Genomic DNA, 27,923 nt, shown 5'->3' on the forward strand with positions numbered 1-27,923 from the left:
AGGACCCCTTAGGCCTGACCCAGAACCATTCGCAAGTGAAGAATACTATACCAGAGGGCTGAACTCCAGTTTCAGGAAGAAACACACTTTGCAGCTACGCTAGGATTTGGTTTACAAGATCAGATTTTCCTGACAAACATTAAAATTAGTGCACAGATTCAAAAATGCCAAACCTGTAACTATTACCTCCATTTTTGCTACAATCAGATGTACCACCATCAACTTCCCATTCCCATCTCCTCTGCCCCAGTAATCCAGAGGCACCTGAAGGCAATGACACTATTCAGGATTTACACCTACTGCCACAGACACAGCATCATGCTGAGGGGATACTGCTCGGGCTAACAACCTGATATGTGGCCTTGGAATGCTCTAGCTTCCAGAATGTTCACAGCAAGGTGGGAGGGTGCAGGAGGGCTTCCTTTTTTTTGCTAAGGAACACACTGTATTAAGGAGATAATCTAACATAACTTTGCTAAACTCTGAGTGTATATACCTGCTGCCCTAGCAAACACCCCCTTGTCCTAAATGGAAACTAACAGGGGGAAAGAAATCACTCATCTAAGATTTCATTAATTCTCTTATGCTTCATTGGCACAGTTACTTCCCGTAACGGGAATGCAGTGTGAGATTCAAAGATTTCTCCTTATTGTCTTGTTTTGTTTTGTCTTTCCAAAAGCACTCTTCCAGCTGCCTGAAGCTCCTGCTACTTGTTAAAATGGACCTTCTTTGCTAAAGGGGGTAAACTGAGGCACAGAAGACCAAAGCAATGTGCCTTATAGTTCAATGTGGGAAAACAAAAATTGGACAGGAATTTTTTCCAAATCTCTATCGAATAACACAAAAAAATGTATTTCTCAAAGTCCAAAGTCAACCTTCCCCAGAAGGAAACTGCATATTTGGAGAAACCCAGCTTCACATTCTAACTCTGCCACTTACTTGCCATGCAACCCAGGCAGAGGAACTTGGCAAACTCAAAGGATTACTATGGGCTTAAATGTGGTGAAGTCACAAGTCAAATTGTAAAACGTGATCAGATTACAGCCAAGTTTTAAGATGAACTGGTAAATAATATGCACAAACAGATCGTAATAATTTCCCCAAATTCAGCAAACTTCCAAATATTTCTGAGAATTCCAAAGACAACAGACATGGAATTTAAAAGTTAATTCTGCCGGGTTTGAATCTAAACTCCTCCACTCAGCAGCTCTGCACCCTGGGGCATTCATTTCACCTCCCTGTCTCTTCACCTGGAAGTGGGAATAATGCTTCACTATTAGGGATTAGGGTGAAATGATGAGGATCTTGGCACAAGGTTACCACCCAGTATCTCACAGAAAATGAACAAGGCACAAGGGAAAACGTGAAGATGAGTGGAGATGAGAAATGCCCACACAAACACAGCAGATAAACTCCACCCTACTGTCATGGCAGTTTTCCTTGTTTCTCCCCCCAAACTGGCATGCTGAACTTAGGTCCCTGCTTCTGAAAGAAAAGGGTAACTATGATAGACCTTTCTCAGAATGCAGAAATAACATCAATAAAATGAGATTTCAGATAACAACTGTGTGCAGGGGACGCTCTTGTACCACCATGGGAGGGGCCTTTGAAAAGCAAAGCAGCCCACGCTCACCACAGCCCACGGCACAGTGGCAGCTTCCTGCATGGCTGGTGGAGCCAAAGCAGGTGGTATATTGTCTGCCCCCGACTCCTCCGGGCAGCCTATGCCTTCTGAAGGGTGAGCCAGTGGCTGTCCAGACCCCAGTCCAAGAGCAGCCCGGAGCAAGCAGGCCTGGCCCTTCCCTCTGTACAAACAGCAGGCAGGGCCCTGACTCGCGGCCTTGTCAGGAAGAAGCACGGAGGCAGCTCACGGCAGAATGCACCCCTGATGCAGGGGGCCACTGGTTCTCAGCGGAGCAGTGCACTGAGGAGGGACAGGCAGATGAAATAAGCTCACTGCTCTGGCCACATGCTCAGCCTGAGGATGCAGCTGGGCTGGCTGCTTCACCTACTGGGCCCCAACTTACATCTCCTTCCTTCAGGTCAGCACCTGCACTGGAGCTGCCTTCCGCTGCAAAGGTAGCGAAGGCGTATGGAAAAGGAAGCTGTTCCACTGAGAGAGAACAAGGGGAAGGCCTGACTCCTGGTCCAGTGTCACCACAGGACAATGTGTCTCAAAAAAGATGAGAAAGAAAGAAGAACAGGAGAAGAGTAAGAAAAGTATAAAAGAACTAAGAACTAATGAAAGAATGAAAGAACAAACAAAAGGAAATAATTTTAAAAGGAATAAGATAATTTAAGTGGTATTTCATAGACTTTTGGAAAAGCCCCCATCTGGACCAAGCATTGTCCTTGACTGGGAATTCCAGTCTAGGTGGCCTGGTGGGCAGTCTCAGGTCTGCTGTTTCCACTCTGTTTATGTGGTCACCTCTCAAACACTGTCACCACAAGACAATGTTTCCCCAATGGTGAGCAAGGTTGACAACAAATTCTGACATCTTTCTGTCTCTGTGGAAGTTGCGTTTTACAAAGGTACCCAAAATTCCCCAACGATTGAATTGTTATTAACAGAATTTGGGAGAAAACATCCAAAAACATCCCAATTTTGCCTACCTCTTGAATGACAGTATGTGCTCTCTTTGGGCCTTGGTTATTTTAAATATAATATTACCTGGAGTCATAAAATTTCAGTGTTAGGAGAAATCTTATAGGTCATCTTTTCCAACTGATTTATTTGACTGATGAAGAAAATGAGGTCCAGAAAAGTGCAATGACTTGCCTAAGGTCACACAGACAAGCAGATGCAAAGCCACGGCTAGAACTCGAGCCTCCTGACTCTGCAGTGGTGACGGCCCCCCAGAGTGGACACTCTGCTTACTTTGCACACAGTATTTCTTCTCACGATGCTGAGAGGTCTCCCTTATCATTTGGGATCCTTCACTGCATTCTGTGCACTTACATAGAATCTTGATGATGCGAGACAAGCTATGCATAATATGTAGCATTAGCGTAAATTTTTAGCAAGCAATATCAAAAAGGAAAAAGGTATAAATACTAGAAGTATAAAAGCCAGTTACAAGGAAGCTCTTTCACTGAAAATGTCCTGTGATAAATTTTCTGAAGGATATTTTAAAATCAGACTCAACAATACATTCTTATTTTGAACGTGAATGATGATAATGAATTACTGCAGCACAAAACTGTAATTGCACAAAAATGTCATTGAGAACAGGTATAGCACCTGGCACATAGTGTGAGTTCCTAAATACTTCAAAAAACATATATCTACATTCACCATTCAGCAGATTCCCTAGTCTGACCTAGGTTATTTTCCATTTGTACTCTGAAAATATGTACCTGATTGATTTTGTCATCTTCTCTGAGGTTTAACGCTTATTCTGATAAACTGATATGGAGGTTTTAACAACTAACAGTATGAGTGGGAGGGAAAGTAATGCCAGGAAAAAAAAAAAAAAAACACCTCTCTCATAAGCCTGTTCAGTAACACTGCTCTGCCCCTAAAATCTCCCTGCTTTCAAAGGCAAAATTCATCCTGAGATTCAAAATGCTCTTTAGGTCCTGGTCTCATACTTCTTTCTTTCATCCCTTTCTACAACTACGTTTTTTTCCTTCATGTTTATGTAAGACTTTCTTTCATTCCAAACTTGCAGCACTCTGCCCACGCTGATCTCTATACGGAAAATAATCCTATCCCTGTTCCTATACCTCCTTCAGATGCTTCACAAGTGCCCATGCCCTCCATGAAGCTGACTCATGAAACCGTTATAGCCAAGAACCGTTGGAAGAGAAGGCACAACGGGCGCAGAAAACACAAATAATCACTGATCCATGCATGTTTCCATAAATTCAAACACTGGTCCTTCTGCACTTTTAGCCATGGAAGCACCTGGAGCACAGGCAAGACTTCATCAGAGTTGTCCTGACCAGCCATGAGGGGTTTGAAATATTCAGAAGTGACCACACAACACAGAGCGGAAACAGCAGACCCAGGACTGCCCACCAGGCCACCTGAGACTGGAATTCCTAGCCAAGGACAAGGCATGGTCCAGATGGGGGCTTTTCCAAAAGTCTGTGAAATATCACTTAGGTTCTTTCATTCCATTTTTATTATTTCCTTTTGTTCATTCTTTCATTGATTCATTAGTTCTTAGTTCTTTCATACTCTTATTCTTTTCTTGTCCTCATTCTTTCTTTCTCATCTTTTTTTAAGCCAAAAATCATGTTGCAATTGAACCCATCATCCCCTTCCTCCCTCCTGAAGAACTGAGGGCTTGTTTTTTACTTTTGTTTTTGCCCACTTTAATGGTACAAAAAAAAAAAAAAAGAACACCTTTTTGACCCCTTTTTATCCCAACAGTAAAACTTCTCATCTTGGATAAACATTAAAACAAAATAAAATGAAAATTTTAATTGTCTTCACTTGTATAGTGATGGCACTTCCCTCTACTCTAAAGTTCATTTTCTCTCTCTCTCTCTCTCTCTCACACACACACACACACACACACACACACACACGTTCTACATGCAGAAAGTTTACAGTTTCTCCACAGAACCTTGCAAAGCAAAACTCAACGGTTTATCATGGCTACCCAAAGCTACCAAGAGGTTTCAAATGCTTGACGTGAACTTGTTTGAGGTTGATTTTGACCTGTTTCACAGGCGCTGAGAAATATTATATATTATGCATCAAGAACAAATTTAAAAATATAACTCATGGTTGGGGGAAACCACAGTGAACTTGAATTGCTTCAAACTCTTAATCTGGTCCTGTCAGCTTACTCTGGATAATCTAAGCCCTAAGATTAGCAAGTGAGAAAAGATATTTTAAAGAGCACTAATGTCCAAATTTAGTGTCTAAGTAGGGTGACTCTTATCTGCTGAGAGGGTCCCAGTTACTGTCTCCATTCTGGTATGATTATCAATAATGCCACTTGGTAAATTATATGATCTCCCTCTATAAACCACCAGGATCTAAAATCTAATAGCCTAAAAATTTCCAATGCTACTTTGGGTCTAAGAGCACTATCTGAGTCAATATTTTACAACTCTCAGGCACAGAACTAAATGCTACAGAAAAGAACGAGTGAGAAAAGCCAAAGAGGCAGTAAGAAACCACATTTGGAGGGTCAAGTGACAGGCTTAATTCCAAAGAAAGCACCTGGGAAATATGGCAGAATTAGCCAAATCAATAAATATTTACAGCTTCAATAGCAATATTTTGAGTGTGTCTGTAAGCATGGCTCTCTGCCCATGAAATCAGACCTACCACACCTTACGTTACAGACCTATTTCTTTCTGAATCTGCATGGAGATTATAAACTACACAATTAAAAGAAAAAGGTAAAGCAGATAGGCACAGAGCTTCAGAAAAGTAGCCAAGTAGAAACAGCCTGTTTATGCAATTTGGAAAACATCCACTAAAGTTTTAGAAAAAAGATATCTTCAATCCAACTGGAAAAAAAAAAAGCAAAAAGTAGCTACGGACACATGACAAGTAAAAATGATAGATTTGGGAATAGCCTTGACATTCCTAACCCTGCGTTAAGAACAGGTTAACAGCTGTGAGGGAAGGGCGGACCTAGAATACCACAAACACAGAGGCAAATGCCATCAGGGGTTCCATCTGAGCACAGAAAGGGAGCTGAGGCCGCCTTAGCAGCAGCTATACTCAAGTGGAGACCATGCTGTTCACATGCAAACTCCTGCCTGCAATCACCGCGTGGGCCCAAGCATACCAATCATTCGAGAAAATGCTCCCTACAATGCAGGAACCCACACGGTAACCCTAGACAAGTGAGTGGGCAGGGAACCTGCCTCTCTGTGAGCCATGGCTGCAGACTGCCGCAGGTGTGCAGGCGGAGTCCTGGGGCTAGCCTGCCTTCCTTACACCCCGACACACGCAATGGACCTAAGAAAAACTAAATTGCAAGGGAAAAAACAAAATTTATTTGAGGCATAGAGAGCAAATATAACTAGCCATAGCCTCTTTATAGGCAGGAAAATTAAACTTCAATTGTCTTAAAAAAATGAATTAGTTTGCCGATCCACATCTCTCATCATCCAGACTGTGGAAAAGTCAATACACAGCAGTGCCGGCGATGAAGGAGGTAAACTGGGCAGAATCGGGAGGCTCAGGCAAGGACTGATCTTGGAAGTAAACACAATCACCTCCCACCTGTGCAAGAACCATGGCATCTGGAAGATGCTGGGAAAACAAGAACCCTGGTTCTCTGCTGTGCAATCGGAGTCAAGCAGTGCTGAACCTTTAAGCATCTTCCTAAAGCAACATATCTGGAATGCCAGGCCTGGGGACAGCCCACAGGACAGGCCTTTTCCCCAAGGGAGCACTAGAGTAACCATGACCCCATCTGATTCAGTTCAGAGGAGTCTTGCAAGAGGGCAGGGCGACATCGTACTTCCTCAACCCCAAAGCATCAACCGGCACTGCCTTCTCAGAGGCCCAGGTTTTAATTTCCAGAGATGCTGAGAATAATGTACTTTTATTTTTAAAAACAAAATGCCTGCAACATCTCATCTGTTTGTAAGTTTCTAGAGTGTGGCCTGAGGCAAAGTATGCACCTCTCTGAATATCATTTTCCTCTAAAAATGGAGAAAATAAGACTTCCCCCGACCCCAGAGTAAGCGTAAAGCATAAAAGTGCTCTTTTATGTGAACATGCCTGAGACACAATACAGGCTCAGTATGCATTTCAGAATATCCCTGTATCCCTGTAACTTTTGAATGGCAGAAATCCACCTTCAATGCAAGCTCCCGGAATGCCACCACAGCCATTGGCTATTCCCTACACAAACTGCAGAGACATCTGTACTTATACTGTCACTGTGGCCACTGCAGAGTTATCTGCTGTAGTCTTTGAAAGAGGGAGCCTCTTTCCTGAAAAAATCCTGCCCTACACTAATCAGCTCTCAGTTTTGCAGAAATTTTGATGGAGCCCGGAGCAAGCGGGGCTCTGGGAGGTTGACCATGGGCTGGTTTGTCTCCTAGAGGGAGGTGATGCTCCTACAGGGTGGTCTGGCCTCTTTAAGAGAAAAAAAAGTTACACAGACAAAAAAACAGCAACACAAACCAACCAAAAATGCCAGGAATGCAAGCTCTGCCAACCAAATAAATAAATAAAATGTGAGATACTTTATAATAACTGGACATATATTTCTCAACCCTGCACAATTGAAAAACTGTACTTTTCCATCAACCCTGCAAATGTCCCCCTTACCCCTAGACTCGATGTCCTTCCTGCTTGGAAGTGACACTGCCAACTTCCGTCACCTAAAGTAACCAGCCAACTCGTGTGCCTCTGTGACAGTCAGACCTGAAGACACTCTGAAAGTTCCTGCTCACTGTATTTGCTCCCCGGAGATCAGCACGAAGCTTCATCAGCATGAGATCTCAGCTAAGCAGGTAAAAAAGTCTCTGAAACTTTACTCTTTTTTCCCTCCCAAATAATATTAATAGATATGGGGAAGTGCCCAATACAACCACCATACCCCAATAGACATTTCAAGAGCTTCTGAAAATTCTACACTGGTCAGGATCATTTTTTGTTGATTTGTTTTCTAGTTAACATATATATAATGCATATGTAAATATAATTTATATGCATCAGGCACTATTTTAAGATTTTGCACATATTCATAGATTTAATCCTCTTATCAACACTATGAAGTACAATGATTACACTCATTTTACAGATGGAAGACCTGGAGCACAGAGACATTAAGTCATTTTTCCAAAGTCACACAGCTACTAAGTGGCCAAGCTGGGATTCAAACCCAGACAGTCTGGCTCCAGAGTCCCTGCTCTGAACCACTGGGCTCTTTAGTCACTAATGGAGCGTGGTCAGCAGGGATCTAGGAGCACAGTGAACAAGCCATCTAATTGCCCAGGCAGCTCTGCCCTTCTTCCTTGTCTACACTGATGAAGAAACAAAAACTGACCAAGCAGGATGAGGACAAAGCTTCTTCCTATCTCTAAGGGCGGTACAGTCCCCCACAGATGGACACCCTCTGCTGCGGTGTGGTAGGGGGAGAGGGTGATCCTTTATATTCTTATAAAAGGGCAAGCATCGAAAATCGGAACTCCTGCTCTTATCTGGACGTCAGGCTCACCTCACAGAGAAGGTGGAGCAGAGTGGTAAAGGAGAGGAAAAATTAAGCAGCTTGGGAATGTGTTTGCTTTGGCACTCAGCCTGTAGCCCCTTCTTAGCAGGCTCCACACCAGGGGAGAACCAGGAGGGAACCCAATGGCTATATTTATTTTTAGCCTATTTAAGATCTGAGAACCTTGCAATCACACCCGTTGCATTCAAACAGTATATTACACTTACAAGGAAAATTCAATTCTAATGTTCTTTCAAAGTATATGTTAATTTGGTACTTAACACTATCAAAATCCTGTGAGGTCGCAAAATAGAATAAAAGCGAATAAAGGTGCTTGGTCAGGTCCTAGCACAAAGACAGGCAACTAGTTCAGGTCTTCCAACTCCTGTTAGGACACCCCACTTCCCTACTCCCTCTCTTTGGCTCTCATAAATTTTGGAGGGGCGGGGAGGAAATTCTGGTTTACACATTTAAGCCAGACAAGATCCCACACTAGTTGCCTCCACACATAAGAAACTAAGCAGTCCAAAGAAATCACTCTGACAAATATTTAAGTCACAGCTGTGGACACAAAGCTGCGCTGTGAGAAGTTAAACTTTAAACACATGTCCTATATGGTCTGATGGGCAAAGCAAATCCCCACTTAGCCAATGTCTTGTCCTTCCACTAACAAAAGCACGCAACCCTGGCCAATGTTTCTTCCATCTTTGCACCTGCAAGTTTAAGTCTCAACTGAAGTTTCTTTGCTGAGTTTTTGAAAGGTGACTTGCAATATTACTCAAGGCAACATGCATTGAGAGGTTAGAAACAGGGATAATTTTACTTCAGCCAGCAGCTCACTAGGTATTTTTATGTCAGTTTACTTTTTCTGTGCCTCTATCTTCCTCTCTGCGGTGTGGGTATAATACTCACACGTAAGCAAGTAATGGTCCAGAAAAAATCAGCTAAAACCTAGTTCTTACATTCTACATATATTTTCAAGTTTCTTTCTTTATTTTTCCCAACAAAATAAATAATAATGCTAGAAATCAAATATCCTTACAATGAATAGCAGAAAGTTGCTCAATTTTTTTTTTCCAGTTGAAAATGTGTTTTATTGAAGGTCAATTACAAAACCTGATCAGTGGCTTGGAAATCTTTTCTGAAAAAGAAAGCCATTGTAAAGGTGCTTCTTATAGCGGATGTTGACTATACCATTCGGCCTTACTGTCCCTATTTTCAGATAAGAAAACTAAAAAAAGTTACTTGCCTGGGGCTTCTTTTTTTATCAACAACTGAAATAATAGCACCATATACTTTAAATCTCTAATATTTAATATTAAATTGCCAAAACAAATGCTCAGCTGTTTACTGTGATCTAAAACATGTGTTGCCAGGGGCTCTTTTTCATTCCCAGCATGAAAGATCCATTGTAGGTATGCGCACTGACATATCTACAGGATACTTCCCAGACAAGCAAATCTCTCTTCCCCATAAACACTCATAACAACACATAGAAACAAGCCACTCTTAAGGAAGACACCTATTAGTTGAGTTTATGTCTTTGCTGTGAACTATCCTCACTTCTCTATATGGTTTGAATTAATTGTGACAAACAGAACTTATTCTGGCTTCCCTGAACCCCCAAACACAGCCATCATAAGCGACATCATTTCTGAATTGTAGTTCTAAGTGCCTGAACTGTCTCCATGGTTGTAGTCCATCTTAGCATTGCTCTGACCATCGTCATCCTGTGACAAGAAACAAATTCAGCCTTTCTTATACACTGTAGTCCTGGGGTTGAATGTTTGGGGGCCCAGGGGAAGGGACATGATTTACGTGTCTTTATTAACATTTCTGAAAGATCTCAGAATGACAAAACATCATCTTGGCTTGTGTTGAAAGTTTAAGATGATTAAGAAAGGGTTAAAAGAAGCAGCTAATTATGGCAGAGGCAAAGAAGTGTTAACTACAGGGAGCAGCAACTGAACTCATTGACAATCACATGCAACAGAGGTGATATTACTGCAATTAATTATTTTCCAGAATGCATCACCTTCTCTGTAAATTTTTCTATGTACCTTCACCTTCAAAATTACCAATCTCCAAGGATAGCTGGCAGTTCCCTACCCTAAAGAAGCATCTTTCCTTCCCAAACTGCATTCATTCCGGGAATGCTGTAGGGCCAGACTCCACTAAGCTGCTTAGCACCAAAATTAGTGTCCAATAAAATTTATTTCCTATCCTTCTCTTCTTCAACTCTATACAAATCAAAGAGTTGGACAATATGATGAACCAAAGACACAAAGTGATGTTTGGGGTTAGGATGCCTTCCTTCTTCTAACGGCTCTTGGTATCAGGGGACAGACACATTTATGGCACATTAGAAACACAAGTAAAGTAAGTAACCTGAGTGAATAGGACAGGATGCTTCCCACAGTTAAGGGGATAATTTCAGTTCTCCACCCATCTCCTTACCCTCAACCCAGAAAAGAGGAGCAGGACAGCAAAGGACATGTGACAGGGGCACTCAGGGCGGCAAGACATCACTTGGAAGTCTGCTTGAAGGCCAGCCGGTCAGACGGCCCAGGGCCCTCCACCCAGCTCGGGTTCTGGGGGATGATGTCCTCTGAGGCACTGCCCATCCTCTCCCCTAATGTTGAGGAATAAAGCCAGAGGGTTCTCGCTCACTTGGGAAAATATAAAAGCAGGAATGGGGGGGGGGTACGCTGGAAATTCTATAAGCTTTTTCCCACCACTCACAAAAATACAGCTGTGAAAATAAATACCACCCCACAAACCAAGAATCTCAGGCCACCAACAGTCCTGCTCCTCCTCTCTCCAGCGGCCAGCAGCATCCCCCGCTCCTGCAGAGACGCGCGGCCCGAGGGGAAAGCGCAGTGGGGAGGGGTTGGGGGGACCCCTGGCCCTGCCGAGGGCTGGGTGGGGGCCGGGGCAGTCACCACTCACCCGGGGAAGGGAAAAGCTCCAAGTCGACTTTTTCCGTCTTGATGATGGTGAGAGTCGGTTTGAGATCGACGGCCGCCTTCATGGTGCCAGGAGTCGGGGCAGACGGGCTTATAGCAAGTTTGCTGTTGCTGTTGTTGTTTTTCTTTTTAACGGGAATGAGTAGCAGGGACAGGGGCCCGGGGAATCCGACTTTCTGCCCTAAAATCGCAAATTCCCGCTGACTTTCCCCGCGCCCGACGTGCGCGCCCGGCACCGTCTCCGGGGAAGTTGGCACTTTGCGGGGAAGTGAGCGCGCTCGCGTCGCGCCTCGCCCGCGCCCCGCCGCTGCCTCCGGCCCGGCCCTCGGCCCGCCGCCCGCTCGCCGCCGCAGGCCGCTCCGCCGGCTCTCGCGCTCCCGCGCCCGCTCCGCGCTCGGCCTCCTGCTCAGGGCGTCTCTGCGCGCAGCGTCTCGCGCTGGGTCCGCGCGCCCCGGGCCGGCGCTCTCCGCGGGGGGCGGGGCGGGGCGCGGGGGCGGGGCCGGGCCGGGCGGGGCGGGGCCGGGCGGGGGCGGGGCCAGCTCCCCCCAATCGCCGCGCGGCCCAAAGCGAAAGCGAGGGCGGCGGGCGCGGGGCGCGGGGCGCGGGGCGCGGGGCAGGGCGGCGGCCCGGCGGGGAGGCGGGGAGGGAGGGCCCCGGCGGACGAGCGAGGCTGCCTCGCGGCCGTTTCGGGAAAGTCCGTCCGATTCTCCACGCATTCTTAAGGGCTTGGTCACCGGCCCCCGCCCCCTCGCGGGAACAGCATAGCTTTCCGAGTGCGTGTGCATCATTCATTCACAAAGCCTGACACACAGGACGTGAGGCATGCGGGTGAAGGGCCGGGCGTGCGAGCCGGCGCAGGGGATCCGTGGCCAGCGTCCTCAAAGGGCGCGCAAATACTGGACTCCGGCCCGGCAGTGAGTCAGGGACTGTTTCTGGAGGAGCCGTGGGCTTCTCGGGGCCACCAAGGGGCGGTCAGGAAGGGGCCGCGTTGGCGCGTGCAGCCTTGCGTCGCCGTGCCTGCTCACCGCCGCCCCCCGGGAGACCCCCAACGCCCCCGCACCGCTGGGGCGGTCCGGAATGGGGAACCCAAATCAGGCCCTGCCATGGGCTGCCACAAGCTTCCAGTTTACCTACAGTAGGCTACGTGGAAGGAGAAGCTCTAGTTTCTGTCTAATTGTTCTGATCCGCTAATTATGTCACTAGTGGCGAAAGCTCTTTCCTTTCACAGATTCTCCTCTATTAAATAAAATCGACAGCCCTCCCACCACCACCAGGACAGTGATGCAAAGCCCTGTGGCTTGTGGAGCCCATGGTGGGCAGCCGTGATGGAATCGCAGCACTCGACATAGACGATAGGAACCCGAATAAACCATGATATACCACTGATACATTGGTAATCATACATGGAGATATTTTGTACTAATTAGCATATCAACCAGTACATGCAGACACGTGCATACACAGCTAGAGCCAGGCACTGAGATTCGTCTATAAGAAATTAAACATAAATCTTCCCGAACAACCTCAAAAAAAGCTATTTTTAATACTGTTTCCTGATGTCTAAGCATTATGTTGAATTCCCACCACTTGACTGTAACTGTAACTTCTGCCTCTGGTAAGTTTTAACACACCTGCTCACCTTCATCTAAACTCCATTTTTTTCTCCTTGAAGCATTACTAACTTGCAGGTTTCCCACAGCAAATCAGGGAAGAAGCCAGGGACAGAAAAATCTCCAGCTCCTGATTAGGCCCCTCCTCAGTGACCAGAGGAAAATATTTGTATGTGATAACCCTAATTTTTGAAAGAACAAAGACTGTTGCAACCCAGCTGTGTTTCCAAAAGGTATGAGAAAACAATGCTGGCTTCCAGATGACAAGAACAGACACTTCTGGTCCTGGGAAAGCTTAGGGAAACAGCTGATGAATGGATTGTACGTTCACACATCCAAATGAGCAGCAGAGAAAAGGTTCCTGAAGCAGTGCTGCTATACCCACTATGAAAACATCAGGACATGAAACTAGTAAATCAAGAGTTGCTTTGGGGAATTTTGTTTTAAGAAATTGCTGGTATTTTTTAATCAAAGTATGAGTAGTTCTTTATCTTCAAATGCAGCTTCCTCAGAACAACTCCTTTCTCTCTTCCCCAGGCTGCCCCTCAACTTTCTTCCCCAGGCTAGCATAAACACTGCTGCTAACAGCCACCAAAATTAGATACTAAAAGAGTCCACCATGATTAAACTGTAAACACTTTCCACTCTCACAATGAAGAAATTTATTCCTTCTAATTCTTCAACAAAGACAACTCAGCTAGTCAATCATCCTTTCTCTAACCCAGTCCTGAAGCACAGAAACTCCAAATATTTGAATGTCTAATCAAGGAATAGGGTTGAGTAAAGTCAAGAGGGTTGGGAGATAGCCAGGGGCCACCACAGACTGGCAGGAAAGTCACGTCTTGGTGATACTAATTATGGATATTTGTGCTATCAGGAGTTACGCATCTAACCTTGGACCTGGTTGAAACTTTCTTTAGGATGAAGAGCATTAATAAAGTCAGGTTAAAATATTTTTACATATTTGGGATATTAATAACTAAATTTTTACAGGTCTGTTAATGCCATACTTGGGTAATAAATCTTGAAAAATGAAATTTATATTCTCTTTAGGACATAAATAGATTTTTCTAAATGTTCATATGGACTTTAAATGACATTTCTATTTTATCACATCCTGAAAAATCATGCCTAGCTCAGGGCCTAAGATATTATAGATGCTCGATAAATATGTGTTGAGTGATGAACAATCAGCCTTCTGGTCACCATGGGCTTCTACTCTGCCACCAATTCCTCCCAGTGCAATGCTTGAGTTTGATAGGCCATGGTTTGTGAAGATAATCTGAACGATGTCAGCAGTTCTGCCCCAGATCTGCCCTTTGTCCCTCACCGTAGAGCAGAATCTCTGTCCCCAGCACTCGTGTCCACTCACTTTCATGTGTGCCTCAGTTTCCCTACCAGCAAAACAAGAGCAGCTAAACCTTGCCTTCCATCCACTTGGGCAAGATATGTCAAGACTATTCCTGGTTTTTAAGGCACAAAGGAAAAAAATCAACCAAAGAAAGAGTTGTTTGCTATTGCTCGTAATGCAGCAGCCTGGTCCTCCTGCACTTGGGAGAAAACAGAATTGTATTTTTAAGCATTCCTTAGGCTTTAGCTAATTACATCAACCAAGTGCTGAAACTCCTTAGACTAGGAACATCAAGTCAGTAAGAGTCAAGAAAAGTCTGGGGAGTTGGGGAGCACGGGTATGGAGCTAGACATTAATAATATCAAGAAAATAGTCACCTTTGTACAGGAATTCTCTCAAACACACGGAGTATGTGAGAAACATTAACTTTCTCCTTTCTTTATACTCCTCCCTGAACTCCACCCCAACCTTATAAAAAGGTTCCTTATTTATAAAAAGGAAACATAAATATATACCCAATTTTAAACAATCATGGAAGATAGACTCTCCCTCTCCGGAAGTGTATTATAATGTTATTTGCCTACTCCTGAATCCTGAACTTCAATAAAACAATCTCTGAATTTTGAGCTAAAATAGGCTTTATTGAAGGTAGGTACAAAAACAGACCACTAACGGCTGATCCAGAACCAGTTTATGACTCACAGATGTTGATTTACTGGTATAAATGTAAGATTTAGGGAAAAAAAAAAAAAAAGAGCCCTCAATTAACAACAACCTGTCTAAGCTGCACTTGTGGTCTCGTTTTTCTCTGAGAAAAGGCAGCAGTCCCCGTTCTACACAGAAACACGCCTTGAAAGCTCACCTCTAGAGCAGCAGTTTCTATGTGATAAGTTTAGTCATTAAAAAGCACAGTGGGGGAAACAATGCCTGGGGCTTCAGTATGTACCACTATCCAGCAGTAACATAATGGAAAATCAGAGAAAGGAAGGAAAATTAAAATAACTCTCTTTATTAAACTCAGGTGCCAAAAGTTCAGGAACCCAAGTCTCAGATCATGCAGTTGCTGATGGCAGGCTGTTTCTGTGATGTCACCAAAGCCACTTAACCTTTTTGTGTCTCACCCTCATCTCTGTTTTGGAGAATAAAATTACTCCTAGCTCTCCCTACCCTGTGATAGACTCATTGGCTGCTATTTAGAAGGGACGATGAAGAATGAGGGTAAGAGGAGCTGCAGTCAGGAGGGAAGAGGGGAGGAGCAGGAGGGCAGGCAGGAATGGAGGCCTGCTTGCCCTGGAAAGCTCTCTATAATCAAGGTGATCGTGAAGAGTGTGGGGTTTGGGATAACACTGAGGTTCAAATTGTAACTCCACCATCTCATGGGCTGAATTACCACAGGTAAGTCGTTTAGACAATCCTGAACCTCAGGGCCTCCATGTTTCAAGTAAGGATAATGATAGCACCCACCTTTTAGGGCTATCTGGATAATTAAATGAGATAATACATGCAAAGCATTTAGCACAGTGTCTAGTTCAGAATAACTATTTGACTCCTGTAATTAAGATCCAGTATAAGGTACAATATGTGAGAAATCACTTTAAATCTCTCTGTCTGGCCATCCCTTTGCAAAACAGCTTGGATCCTCAATTTACTTGCACTGTCTCCAGGGAGATATAGGGACAACTATCACGTTTAATTTTAAAATCTCTTCAAGCCCTTCCTCAGTTGTTGAATGGGGAACCTACCTGGCATTGGCCTCACTTAAGAAATTCTGTCACTACCTGATCAGAGAGGAAAACTGCAGATTTATATTTGCTTTAAGATCACAGAAAGTGATAGTTCAAATTCTGAAGGAAGATCACATTTGTGGTGCCTCTTTGAAGACAAAACCTTGGGTCTTGGATTTGTCATGTATTAGAGCTAGGTGGGAGTCTATTAGTGCTCTCCACGTCCAGCCCTCCTATTTGACAGAGGAAAAAAATGAATTTGAGTGAGAGGAAATCATTCCAGCCAGGGCCACACAACCTAAAAAAGGCAGCATTGGTCCTAGAACCCAATCACTGGACTGCACTTCTCTCCCCAGCATCTCCTTGCATTTACAGACTTCACTTTGGCAGGAAAAGTCAATGTCATTCAGCCTCATCTGTTACCAGACACCCTTGAGACAGAAAGCAAGCTACAATGGACATAGGAAAAAAAAAAAAAAACAGATGATCAGACTTCATTTCTAGAAATCCAACACTATTCCCTGCATTGGATGTGTTGTCTTTGGGCAAACACATTGCAGGATAACTACACTATCATTCCCTGTGGGAGACATCCTGGCATGGGCTGTCAGAAGAGAAAGGGTCTGGGTTGGCTCTATTGCTGTCTGCAGTTTCTTTAGACTATAATTATGAAGGATTCAACTGCATCTGCAGCCCCAACAATGTGGGATGGATTGGCCTAATCCACAGACCAAGCGACATTTTAAAATCCACCACTTTAGACATCATGTGTTCCTCCTGCAGCAAATCAGACATGGCTCCCACAGAAACAGGCAAAGAGCTGCCAGTCAGGGATACAGGGTTCCAAGCCCTCCTCCATGCCCAGGGTCAGTTTGCTTCCCGGGAGCAGACTGAGCATGTTTCCTGGGATTGTTGCTCCCTCCTGGGCATGGATAATGTAGAATGCAGGCTCCCCTGTGAGCTTTTGGAGATCATGCAATTTGGATTCCAGTTTAAGTTGTCCTAAATTGGCCCCTTGAGGAGATAGAAGGATGATGGCATTAGCACAGATGGCAGGAGAACTGATGTTCTTTAATAACATGGCAGAACAGAGAACCAGGCTCCTAGTATGGAGCGCTGCACCCCAGGGGAACAGGATTCACCCTTTCCCCAAGGCTGCAGGTGGTTTCATCCTGGTGGAAGGCTAAGGTCTTCCTCTGATCGTATCCTGCTTCTCCCTTGGGTTACAAAGACAACACCAAACTTCAAAACAGGTGTTCTGGGCCGGGCGCGGTGGCTCACGCCTGTAATCCTAGCTCTGGGAGGCCGAGGCGGGTGGATCGCTCGAGGTCAGGAGTTCGAGGCCAGCCTGAGCAAGAGTGAGACCCCGTCTCTACTAAAAATAGAAAGAAATTATCTGGCCAACTAAAAATATATATACAAAAAAATTAGCCGGGCATGGTGGCTCATGCCTGTAGTCCCAGCTACTCGGGAGGCTGAGGCAGTAGGATCGCTTAAGCCCAGGAGTCTGAGGTTGCTGTGAGCTAGGCTGATGCCACGGCACTCACTCTAGCCCGGGCAACAAAGTGAGACTCTGTCTCAAAAAAAAAAAAAAACAGGTGTTCTGTGCAGCTGTGGTTGGAAACTTACATTAAGGTAATTTCATTGTGGAACCTTCCCCCCTCTCCACACCACTTTCATTTTAAATGCCAAGTCAATTGCCCCAAAGGATTAACATTTAGCACTCTGGAGATCAAGGAGCAGAGATGGGTGGAGCACTAGAAGAAGAAATAGACATGACAGGAAAAGGGGAGACGGTACCAGAGGGCGCAAGGGAAGGGATCTCCTCTGAGAGCAACGGGAGGGTGAGATAAGGGGAGAGGGGAGGTAGATTCACAGTGTCTATGTCCCTGTCATACCGGGACATAAGTCCCCAAGATTCCAGAATGAAGTTAAGGCTTGATAAAGCATCCAGCACCTTCACAAAGCCAATTTAATTGTCCGGCACAACTAATAGTCATGGAACTACAAAAAAAAAAAAACAGATCAATGGGAGGTCCTCATACCAGAAAAGCTGCAAAGGATGCAGGATAGAATCAGGGTGAAGGGTCTCAGGAGGTCACAGAGGTGCAAGGCAAGGTAAAGCAAACATCTATGCAGAACATAGAGGGTATTTCTTAGTCTCTCCCCACATGGACTCTTGCCGCCCTCTCCGCCGCTTTAGCCCCATGCCCACCAGTCGCCCCTTTCAGGTTCAGCAGCTTCGCAGGCCTCATGTGCACTCCCTGTGGGCAGAAACTGAGGCTCAGGTTAGCATGCCCCACGGCGTTTAGCTCAAGACAGCAGGTGCTCAATAAGTTGTGTTGATCATTTAATTAATGAACAGATGACTTCCTAATATCCTGGAACATCTTCACAGAAAGATAAATCTCAGGTATCAGTTTTGCTTTGCTTTGTTTTGTTGAAAGTGAGACTCAAGTTGCCCAGAGTTTAAGATTAAAGAGCTAACCAGCTGACTCTTTTCTACCTGAAAAGGTCTTTGTAAAGTTTTGTTCTGCTTTTCTCAGCCCCTCAAAGGAAAACGTTGCTAAGATCATAATGTTCATTTTATTTTTCATCTGAGTGTAGACACATATAGTTGTTTGTGAAAAAAATGACATTGGCTCAGCGCAAAGCAAACCAGTTGTTTGATCGTCAGCCTGGACATTTCAGACAGCGAGTTGCTCGTATTCCCGCACGGCTGCTCAGAAGGAGTCTTCAGGAATTTCTGAACTTCAAGTTCAATCTTTTATCTCAGTGGCTGCCATAAAGGTAAGACATTATTTGTAAGATAAGGGAATACAGACAATGAACTCGATTTTCTCCATCTCGGTGAGGAAGAACAGACTGTGACATGCTTTACGGGGAGCCCAGTGCCGGTTACACATCCCCCGCCGCTTTCTCAAATTCACCGGCGTCAGTCAGGTCCCTAGAAGCGTTACATTTTGAAATGTATCCTTTTGCTACACAGGTTCCCCTCCATCGAGGAAGAGGATGGGTTGGGAGTAGAAATGGGGGGAAGCGGGGATGGGCTAAGAGTGGAGATAGGAGTGGGCGGGACAGGGAGGGGCGACTGGGCCGCTGTGGCCCGGCGGGTGGCACACACTCCTGCACTGAAGCCCTGGCCTGTCTGGCTGTGGTGGATACCACTGTCTGCACTTAATTATTTGTATCTGCTAATGGATGATCAAGATGCTGCAACAGAAAAACTGTCTGATCTTAAACCTGAGAAAGCAAGGAAAGAAAGGGTTTGGTTGGGGTCCATCATTGCTCCTGAGCTGTGATAGGGATGAAGAACACACATTGTTTTACATCACTTCTTGCAGAACGGGGTCCATGTAAGAGTCCTAAGAAAAAACTGGGTGTGTCCCACTGAGAACATCTTACTTAGCCGGTAAATAGAACATACTCTGAGTGCATTATTGCAGTCATCCATAAACATCTACTCAAGAATCTATTTCTGTCTACCTTACGCATCCTTCACTGAGCAACATTATGGTGAATTAATATGAATCCCACCTTTGCAATGCTAAATCTACTAACAGAAGTGAGATGCACAGCACTTTTAAAATTCTTGTGCTGCTTCAAACTTCTTTTTGGGTGTGTACTCTCCTGAAGAGTGTGCACAAGATCTGAGTTTCATAAATATGCAGGAACATAAATCCATGAAAACAACTTTGGGGTGTCCAGTGTTATTCATTTTTAGAATTTACTGAGCACGAGGCATGCCACTGATGTAAAGTTGACAGATGAAAAACATTTTCAAGAAGGGATATGTCAGCCTCTCTGGGATTACAGCTCACATTTGATTCTCAGTTCTTAAGGGCCCAAAACAAATGAAGTCTTCTCTAATTTACAAGAAGCCAGCTGTGCTCACACCGCATCTTGCATCAGCCCGAGAAGGAGTCGGAATGCAGTGGATGGTCCTGCCCGTGACTCACGAGGTGGAATGGACCCAGCTCGCATCTCATCTATCTGGATTGGCTCCCGTACAATGAAAAGCTTTCTTCCTTTGAGTTGGTGAAGAGCAGAGAAGCAAATTCGACACGTGTGACGTGTAAGAAGGCGCCACTTAATCAGCCAGGCCTGTGAAACACTTTCCAGAGTTGAGGGCTTGCAGGGATAGGTAATGATAGGTAACGTGGAAAATGAAGAAAGTAGAAAGTACATGGAAGTTACTTCTTAATGGACATGTATTTCATCAGATTGATTGGAAACATGTGTTCTCCCCAGACTGGGAAACCATCTTGAGAGACTTCATCACAGAGAGGCCTTGGGTGGGAAGGGACCTGTGGGGAGGGCAGGGCGCTGGGTGGGGAGCTGGGGACAGACTGTGGGACGGAAGGAAAAAGGGCAGTCAGCTCTCCGGCGGCAGATTCCTAGGAGAGCTCTTTCCAGGAATTAAAAATTCTAAATAATGCTGAGAATTTTTTTTTTAAATCAAAAAGATAATGGACTTTTCTTTCAGGGCATTCCACAGCACTGACCGAGAACAGACAGATGGCTTGCAGCAGGCATTCCAGACCCAGAAAAGGCCCAGCATCCACATACACTTCCATTTTTAGTGATTCCCCTTGGAGAGAATTTGTTGAATTGAGTTGGATTGAACCGAGGTGTGGAGCCAAGGAGGCAATTCCAAACAAACGTTCCTGCTTCCAAATAGCCCATGCAAACACCTGCAGTTCCTTGCCAAGCAGAAACTATCAGGCTTTGGTTTCCTCACCATATAGAATAAACTTCAACTCTGCAATAACTGGGGAGACAATATAGTCAAGTGGCTAAGAGCACAAGCTTGGCAGTAGACAGGCAAGAATCTGAGTTCATCTTGGCTGCTCCCGGCTGTCAGTCCATTGGCCTGGGTCGCGGAGTTGAACCAAATATGAGATGAATGTGCGCCAAGTGCTTTGCACAGTGCCTGATACAGAGTGAGCACTCAATAACTCTTACCTGTTGTTATTAATTTTTAAAAAAATCAGAATTGTGACTGCAGATTCAGTGAGCATAAACTTTTCAGAAATTTTAATCCAAACTGTAGTATATAGTATTTTCATAAGGAGATTAGGGCCTGGTGTCCTTCATGGTGTGTGCCATTAAAATCACGACATAGTGACAAAGATAATTTCATGTCTGGGTATGCACATTACACAAGTCCTTGACACCATCCCTTTTGGATGAAAGGGGATTAATTCCTGTTATATAGACGTGAGATACAATTTAGAAGTTATAATCATACATATACTCACAGCTACATTAAAAATTAACAGCTAAGAGAAGAACATGCACCTTTTGAACTCCTTCCAATAGTGGGCTCTGCATCCTCCGGGTTGCACATTTGATACCCATTCAGTGATTTTGTACAACCTGAGCAAAATGAGACCTTCTTAAGCAACTGACTTTCAAGCTGCGCAGGAATTTAGTAGAACCCTAGGTGCTGTCTAATATGCCCTGTGCCATGCTCCCTGAGGTGTTCCCCAAACTAGCACCCACTGCACTCACTTCACAGAAGTCGTTTCTTATCTCATCTTCCATTTTCCTTGGCTGTTTTTTTTTTCCTGCCGCCTGAAAGGTTTCTAACAGTGCAACTTGTGCTATAACCCTAAACCTCTGCACATCTCTAATTGTGCCATATACATGCATTTTAGTTACAGAATTCTGGACCCATGTAGCACTCCCTCCAACCTTGGACTTGCCACCTGGAATTCAGATGTTCTGGCATCAACTACCTGTGCCGGCCAGCTGCCCAAAAGAATCCTAGGGAAAGGTACCTTGCCTTGCCCCTTGGGCCGCCAGTCAGAGCCATAGGTGCTCTTAGTACTGCCCTCTACTATCACAGATTCTGCTACTTAGGGAGCATCAGCTACATAATTTGCATTCTGACACTGCCATTGCCTGGCGAACAGCCCTCAAGGCTGGCAGCAAAGAACACCCACAGTCTTCTCACTGGTTGCCAGCTCCATCTTGGCAGGACAAATGCTGTATCATTGGGAAAGAGGACTTAATTGGTTTTCTGGGGGTGCTTAGTTAAGTCAGCCCACCTCAGCTCCAAGTTGGTGAAAGTGTAGCTTTGCCCTTTCCAACAACCGTAGCAAATAAATGATGGGGACATGCTCCAATATGCACATGGCTCGGTCTCCCCTCTCCTTTTTTACACAGTGACTTTGGGGAGGTTTGGGGAGTTTTGGGCAGTGATCCTGCGTGCACAATGCTGCTCTTGTTCTTCTTTTCTCTGCAGAGCAGCCTTGAATAGCTCTGGCTAAAATTATTAGCAGGGGCAGCCCTAGGCTCCAAGAGATCAGAGCCCTCATGCTGGGCCTGAACAAAGACCCTGCTTTTTCCCAACAATTAGCCCTGCAAAAAAGGACATCTATCTCCCTCTATTAAAACCACCACGTGCCTTCAAGTCAGCCCATTGTAAAGCTAATTAAATAACACGCCTGTCTTCCCATGCAGGTCTTCTGATCAGCTTTCCTCGGTCAGAAACCTCTGCAAAGAGCCTAGAGATAGACAAGCCAATGTCCCCCATCCCATCAGCCCCACCGCCATCGCCAATTAGCCATGGCCTGTGAAAAGCTATGCCTGTCAATATTGTGGAGTTTGTTCATGCTCCATATTCAGCCACAGCTCAGACTCTAGTCACCTCCAGCTTAAAAGAAGGGAGAAAATTGATACTACTTTTTAAATAAATTATTTGGGAAGGCAAAAGTTTCCATCGCGAGGTGTAATCTGTGCTGGGAACCCCTTCACAGCGCAGCAGACCTGCCGCAGCTGCCTCTGCAGCGGCGCGTTTGTGAAGGGCCTTCCCAGAGTCGCGGGGCCGGGGAGGTGCGGCCAAGGTGGCCCCGGCCGCTCCCCGCTTTTCTGCACGCTTTGTAGAGTACTCAGACCTGTGAAAGACGAAGCCCAGGCTTCTCAGGAAGATATTACACAGGAAAGCAGGAATAAGAGAAAATATTTCCACCAGATTTTTTTACACATGATGTAGAAATAACACGCCACACCTCAGGTGAAATTCCCTCAAAGACTCCTTACTGCCAAGCAGAAGAAATCCAAGCCTAGCCCAAAATGCCAGATTGGTCCTGTCCACATTGACCTGCATCTCGCTTTCTTTCCCCCAGAGAGACGGTGCTCTTCAACAATCCTGGCCTGTGGCAACTTCCGGGACCCACCTAGTTCTTCACCCACTGTGCACTTTTACAGGCTTTGCCCTTTCTGGAAAGCCCTGATCCACCTGCCCCACACCTCAAACAAGACTCAGAAGCAAACATCACCTCCCCTGTGAAGGTTTCCAGGGCCTTCCTAGAAAACATCAGGCACTTTCTCCGCTACACTCTCAGGATAACCTGCATGCACAGGCTTCCGAGGGAGAACTCACATTATGGAAGACAATCTGAGCCACTCAAGGCCAGGAACTATATTCTATTCAAATTTGAATTTCCAGCTTTAAACACAGTGACTTAGACATAGTGAATGCTTCATAAATGTTGGAAGAATAGATAACTGAATAAATGAAGAAGTAAATGAGATAAGGAATGAATGAATGTGTGAATGAAGGAATAAAACAAACATCTTATACTAAATATGATCTGAGATGGTAAATCCGACCTACTTCCAGCTTCACTGCAGACTTTCTTTGTGCTCAGGAAAGGGCATTATTATTTGACAACATGGTTCTCTTTGTTTGAAACTGTCAGGTCTCATACGCATGCACACACAGGTACACACACTTTTTAGATACAATTTTTTAATGAGACCAGGCTAGCCATTTTCTAATCTGCTTAACAGTTCTGGAGCTTACCTTTTCAAACCAACTCCAGTCTTTGAGGTTCCAGCTCATTTACTCTTTAGACCATACAAAACCTTTCCTTCCAGGTGTTTTTAAGAAGACTCACCAGTCTTCTTGGATGGCCCATACAGATGAGTAGATGACTAGATTATAAAGTAATCCCATATGCAATTTAAGTTTCCCATGAAATACACATGGGCCTCAAAATTAGCAGTGAGAAAAAGAAAAATTAAAGTACTTGGTGAAATAAATTTTGAACTCAGTCATATCCCCAAACATTTAAAAACAACCAAAGTCATTGAATGGTTCCCATCCCTAACATATAAAGCCTTGTAGCAAAAGTCACTGCTGATGAATCTTGTCTAACTTCACTTCTGTGCACAATGATATTTAGGGTCAGTTCTTTCCCTGTTATTTTACCATCACAATCTCAACTTTCAAAACGATGTGTTTTTCTAATATTTATGGGTGCCTTCCATATAGAAAGAGAAATGAAGGCATAAAGCAACAAAGGAAGATTCCACAATGATGCAGTTAATAAGTAATCATATCAGGAAGAGAGTTCATAACCTCCAACCCGAGACTAGGGGAGAAAACACTGGCATTCACTTTGTTCTGGCAAGCTTCCCACTTGCTGAAGTGGAAAGCTCACTTTATAATACTCATAATGGACTGAAAGCTGTAAAATTAGACTCTGGCTGGCAACAAGCTCATTATTACTCTCCTCTACCGCAGTGTGCCTCCTTTCTCAGATGTCGCCTTAAGGAAGACTAATCCAAGACTTCTAAAACAGAGAAAACAGGACAATCAATGAAGATAAAGGGATCTGCATTTTTATACAGATTTATCTCCTCCAGATACAGCTTGGCATGAATTCAAAGCAGCCATTTAACATTAAGCATGTAAAAATCACACCTGTTAATTTATCAAGGACAGACCAAATATACTACAAGGCAGAAATAAATTATTACAACAAAGATAAATGGAAAACATGGTTGAAAAAGAAGAATGATTGGAAATGAACCTAAGTGTGAATGCCATCGTATTAATTAAATAGAAATATCAGATGCATACAACCAATGCACTTTAGCGTATTAGAGTAAGAACAGAAGATAAGAAATTGTTTTGCAAATATGAGCACTATCAGGAAGATACTGGGTACAAGAATTATGTACATTGGGTAAATACAGTATTAAGATCTTAGAGATAGCATATCTTACATGGACCAGAAATAGCTGTGTTCTGAGTCCAGTGGAGGTTGTGAGCAATGTTAAAAGGCATAATATAGACAAATCAAGACACACAAGAAACCTCTCGTTAGGGGGAGGAAGAGCTTGGAACTGACTGAAGGGAGCAGCGTGTGGACAGTTCATGTCAATACACAGTCCAGTGAGCAGGAAAGATGACTTCAGGCTAAGCTGACCACACAGTGCTGCAAACGGGATCCTTTAGAGGAGCAATTAGGAGAAACTTATTTCATATAATCTTCATAGAGTTTGGGTCACTTTAAGAATTTTTTATGTGCCAAACCTCAGAAGTAAATGTGAATTAACATTGCCTCTTTCCTCTGATTGAAGTAACCACAGTGCTGTTTCTTGTCTGGCATGGAAGGATCACAAAATACCTGATCAATGTCATCTCATAGCACCTCTGAGAAATGCCTAAGAGGAAGGACGGCATCCCAGCTTCCCTGCATGCAGGGAGGGTCGGGGGTATAGAACTCTCTCCAATGTCTTGCACAACTTTGATCCAAGTCAGCTGTGCAAAATACTGAAGATGCACATTAGCTCAACTCTCTCAAATCATTCATGTGTCCAAAATCACTCTCACCTACCACTCCAAGACCTTAAAATGTGGCCTTCTCCTGCCAAGTCTTGTCATCATTTGTTGGATTTTTTATTAGGCCTTTTATCACTTATGTACCATAAACCATGTGAGTCATTATTTTCCCACCAAGAAAAAGTGTGTAGGGGGAGAGGGAGGGAAAGCATGGGGAGGTGGATAAAGAGGCTATTAATGCACTAATTCCAACTTATCTCCACTCAGAGTAGGAATAAGTGAAGCCGTCACTGGGAGGTGGATACGGTAGGATTCCACGTGATGCATCTGTTTCAGCTCAAGGATGAACCAAAACAGGAATGAAATCACAGTTGGGGATTAGGGGAAAGGAGAGCAAGGACTCCACTCCCTTCCCATGGGAACTAGGGGCGAGGGAAACTGACACGAAACACACCCCAGCACCCAGAATGTTCAAAAGTCCGCTGCACATCTCCCTCACAGCTGCAGCAGGAAAACTTTGGGAAGACTTGGAAATAAGAGCAGCTGGTCACAAAACATGCATTTCTAATTGTTTTTCTTTCCACTTATATGTGTATATTGGGATTTTGTAATAACACGTTCCAGTAGAGACTTCAGGACAAGTAGGACACAGTATTACAAACACACAAACAATACATTCTGGGAAACTTTCGATTGTTCTAAAGCCATGTATTCCAAATTCTTCACCAAAAGCCAAGTGAGCACCTGCAACAAGGGAAAGAGATGGGGAAGAAGACATGGGGGTGATCTCTGAAATAATGTGTACTGACGCTTCCAGGACAAAAGATACTTCTACTTGCCTTGGATTCACAGTGTTTATTTCCTCAAGATGCCCACATTGAATATATTAATTTTATTAAAAGTCTTCTATATGGTAAACTCTGTAGATTCAGGATGTCTGCCAGACAACTATTAGTTACTTTCTTTGAAACTTATCAAAGATAAGACAAGAAAAATAAAAATATATATATTAATATTAATGTATTGGGCAAACAAACTTGCATTAAATGAGATTTATACAGTTGAATCATAAAACTATGATGAACTTATCCTAGGAAAGTCTGCTGACTTCTTTTTTCTTCTTGGAGTTCAAATACACTGAAGTAAATTAAAAATTAAACACTGTTTGTTTTGGTTTAGTTGTAATTTAGGAGGTAAGGGAGGGCCGTCAACGTTCCTGTTCAGAGATGAGGAAATTCACAGCCATTTAGCGTAACCAGAGCTTCAGAGTTTGCATTCTTCACAAATTGCACATGCAGTGCCTACTTTCTGCTGCCTTTTCCTGGTTACTATTATTTCTCGTAACTTGTCCAAGGCTCAGCACAGTGTTTATTTAGTATTAGGCTATACAGCCAGACTGACCTGAGCTCAAATCTGGGCTCTGTCACTTACAAAGAGTGTAACTTTTGGCAAGTTACTTCAACTATGCAAGGCTCAGCTTACTAGTCTGTAAAATGGAGTTAATAATAACTCACAGGACTTTTGGTAAGATTTAAATAGGGTAACATACATAAATTGTATGGCAGTGTCTCGCTTAAAGTAAATAATAAATGGCAGAGCATTTTTTTCCAAGTTCAACACACACACACACACACACACACACACACACACACACACCCCAAATCAGTTTTAAACTCAGATATCCTCAAAATATTTATCATAGGGAGCAATGTTGAAGAATCCTTAATACAAATAATTATTTATGCCATAGATTAAGAAGAATACCACCAGCTACCAATCCTCAGGCTAGAAAACTGGTAGCTACTGACTCCCTCCTTTCTACCTTAACCCTTGTGTTGGTTAAAACTCTTTTTGTTGCACGCGGCAGAAACCTGACTCAAACAAGCTTAAGAGAAAATTGATTGACTTACAGACGGCAAGGCATTATTTTTCAGTGAACAGTAAATACCTAGAAGGAACACAAGGTTGCATTTTCTTTTCTTTCTCTGGAGTCACATGTTTGACTGTGATACACCAAACAACGACCTGCAAAGGTGAGGGGAGGTTATGAGGCACAGCAGGTTCCAAGGTGCAGGGACACAGAGGCACCCGCTGATTGCCAGCGCTGCGTTCTAGAACTCAACACAGAAAGCTAAGGGGGAAAACGAGTTTGCTCGGCAGCCTAGAGGGAGACTAGCAGTAGCAACTTAAAGTTGCAGTTTCCTTTCTCTTTTACAAAAAACACTTGCTCTTAAATCATCTCATCTGATTCTCAGACAAGCCTGCGGGGCATCCACACAAAAACTGGCACACGCGTTTCGCAACGGCATTATTTACAACCACCACGGAGCGGAGAGCACCCAGATGTCCGTCAAATGATGGACAAATAAAATGTGGCACAGCCATATAATGAAATATTATTTTGGTGACAAAAAGGCATTAAATACTGATAAATGCTACAACATGGATGAACCTTAAAAACATCATACTCAGTGAAAGAAGCAGTTCCAAGAGGCCGTATCCTACATGGCTCCGCGTATACGGCAAGTCCAGGGCAGGCAGGTTTACGAAGACG

General features: G+C 44.2%; 1 protein-coding gene across 2 annotated transcripts in view; it reads right to left on the bottom strand.

The window, feature by feature from the left end:
• The window catches only part of ETS1 (ETS proto-oncogene 1, transcription factor), a 63,380-nt gene extending 51,910 nt beyond the window's left edge, over nt 1-11,470 (bottom strand). The window contains exon 1 of one of the 2 annotated variants that reach the window (XM_045555406.1): nt 11,088-11,470. In XM_045555406.1, the coding sequence (XP_045411362.1) occupies nt 11,088-11,169 (82 nt within the window). In that variant the 5' untranslated portion in view covers nt 11,170-11,470. The remainder of the gene's footprint in view (nt 1-11,087) is intronic. The other variant, XM_045555407.1, reaches the window with a different exon arrangement.
• Nucleotides 11,471-27,923: the final 16,453 nt, after the last annotated feature.

This window comes from Lemur catta, chromosome 7 (genome assembly GCF_020740605.2).
Source record: "Lemur catta isolate mLemCat1 chromosome 7, mLemCat1.pri, whole genome shotgun sequence".
NCBI classification, from domain to species: Eukaryota; Metazoa; Chordata; class Mammalia; order Primates; family Lemuridae; genus Lemur; species Lemur catta.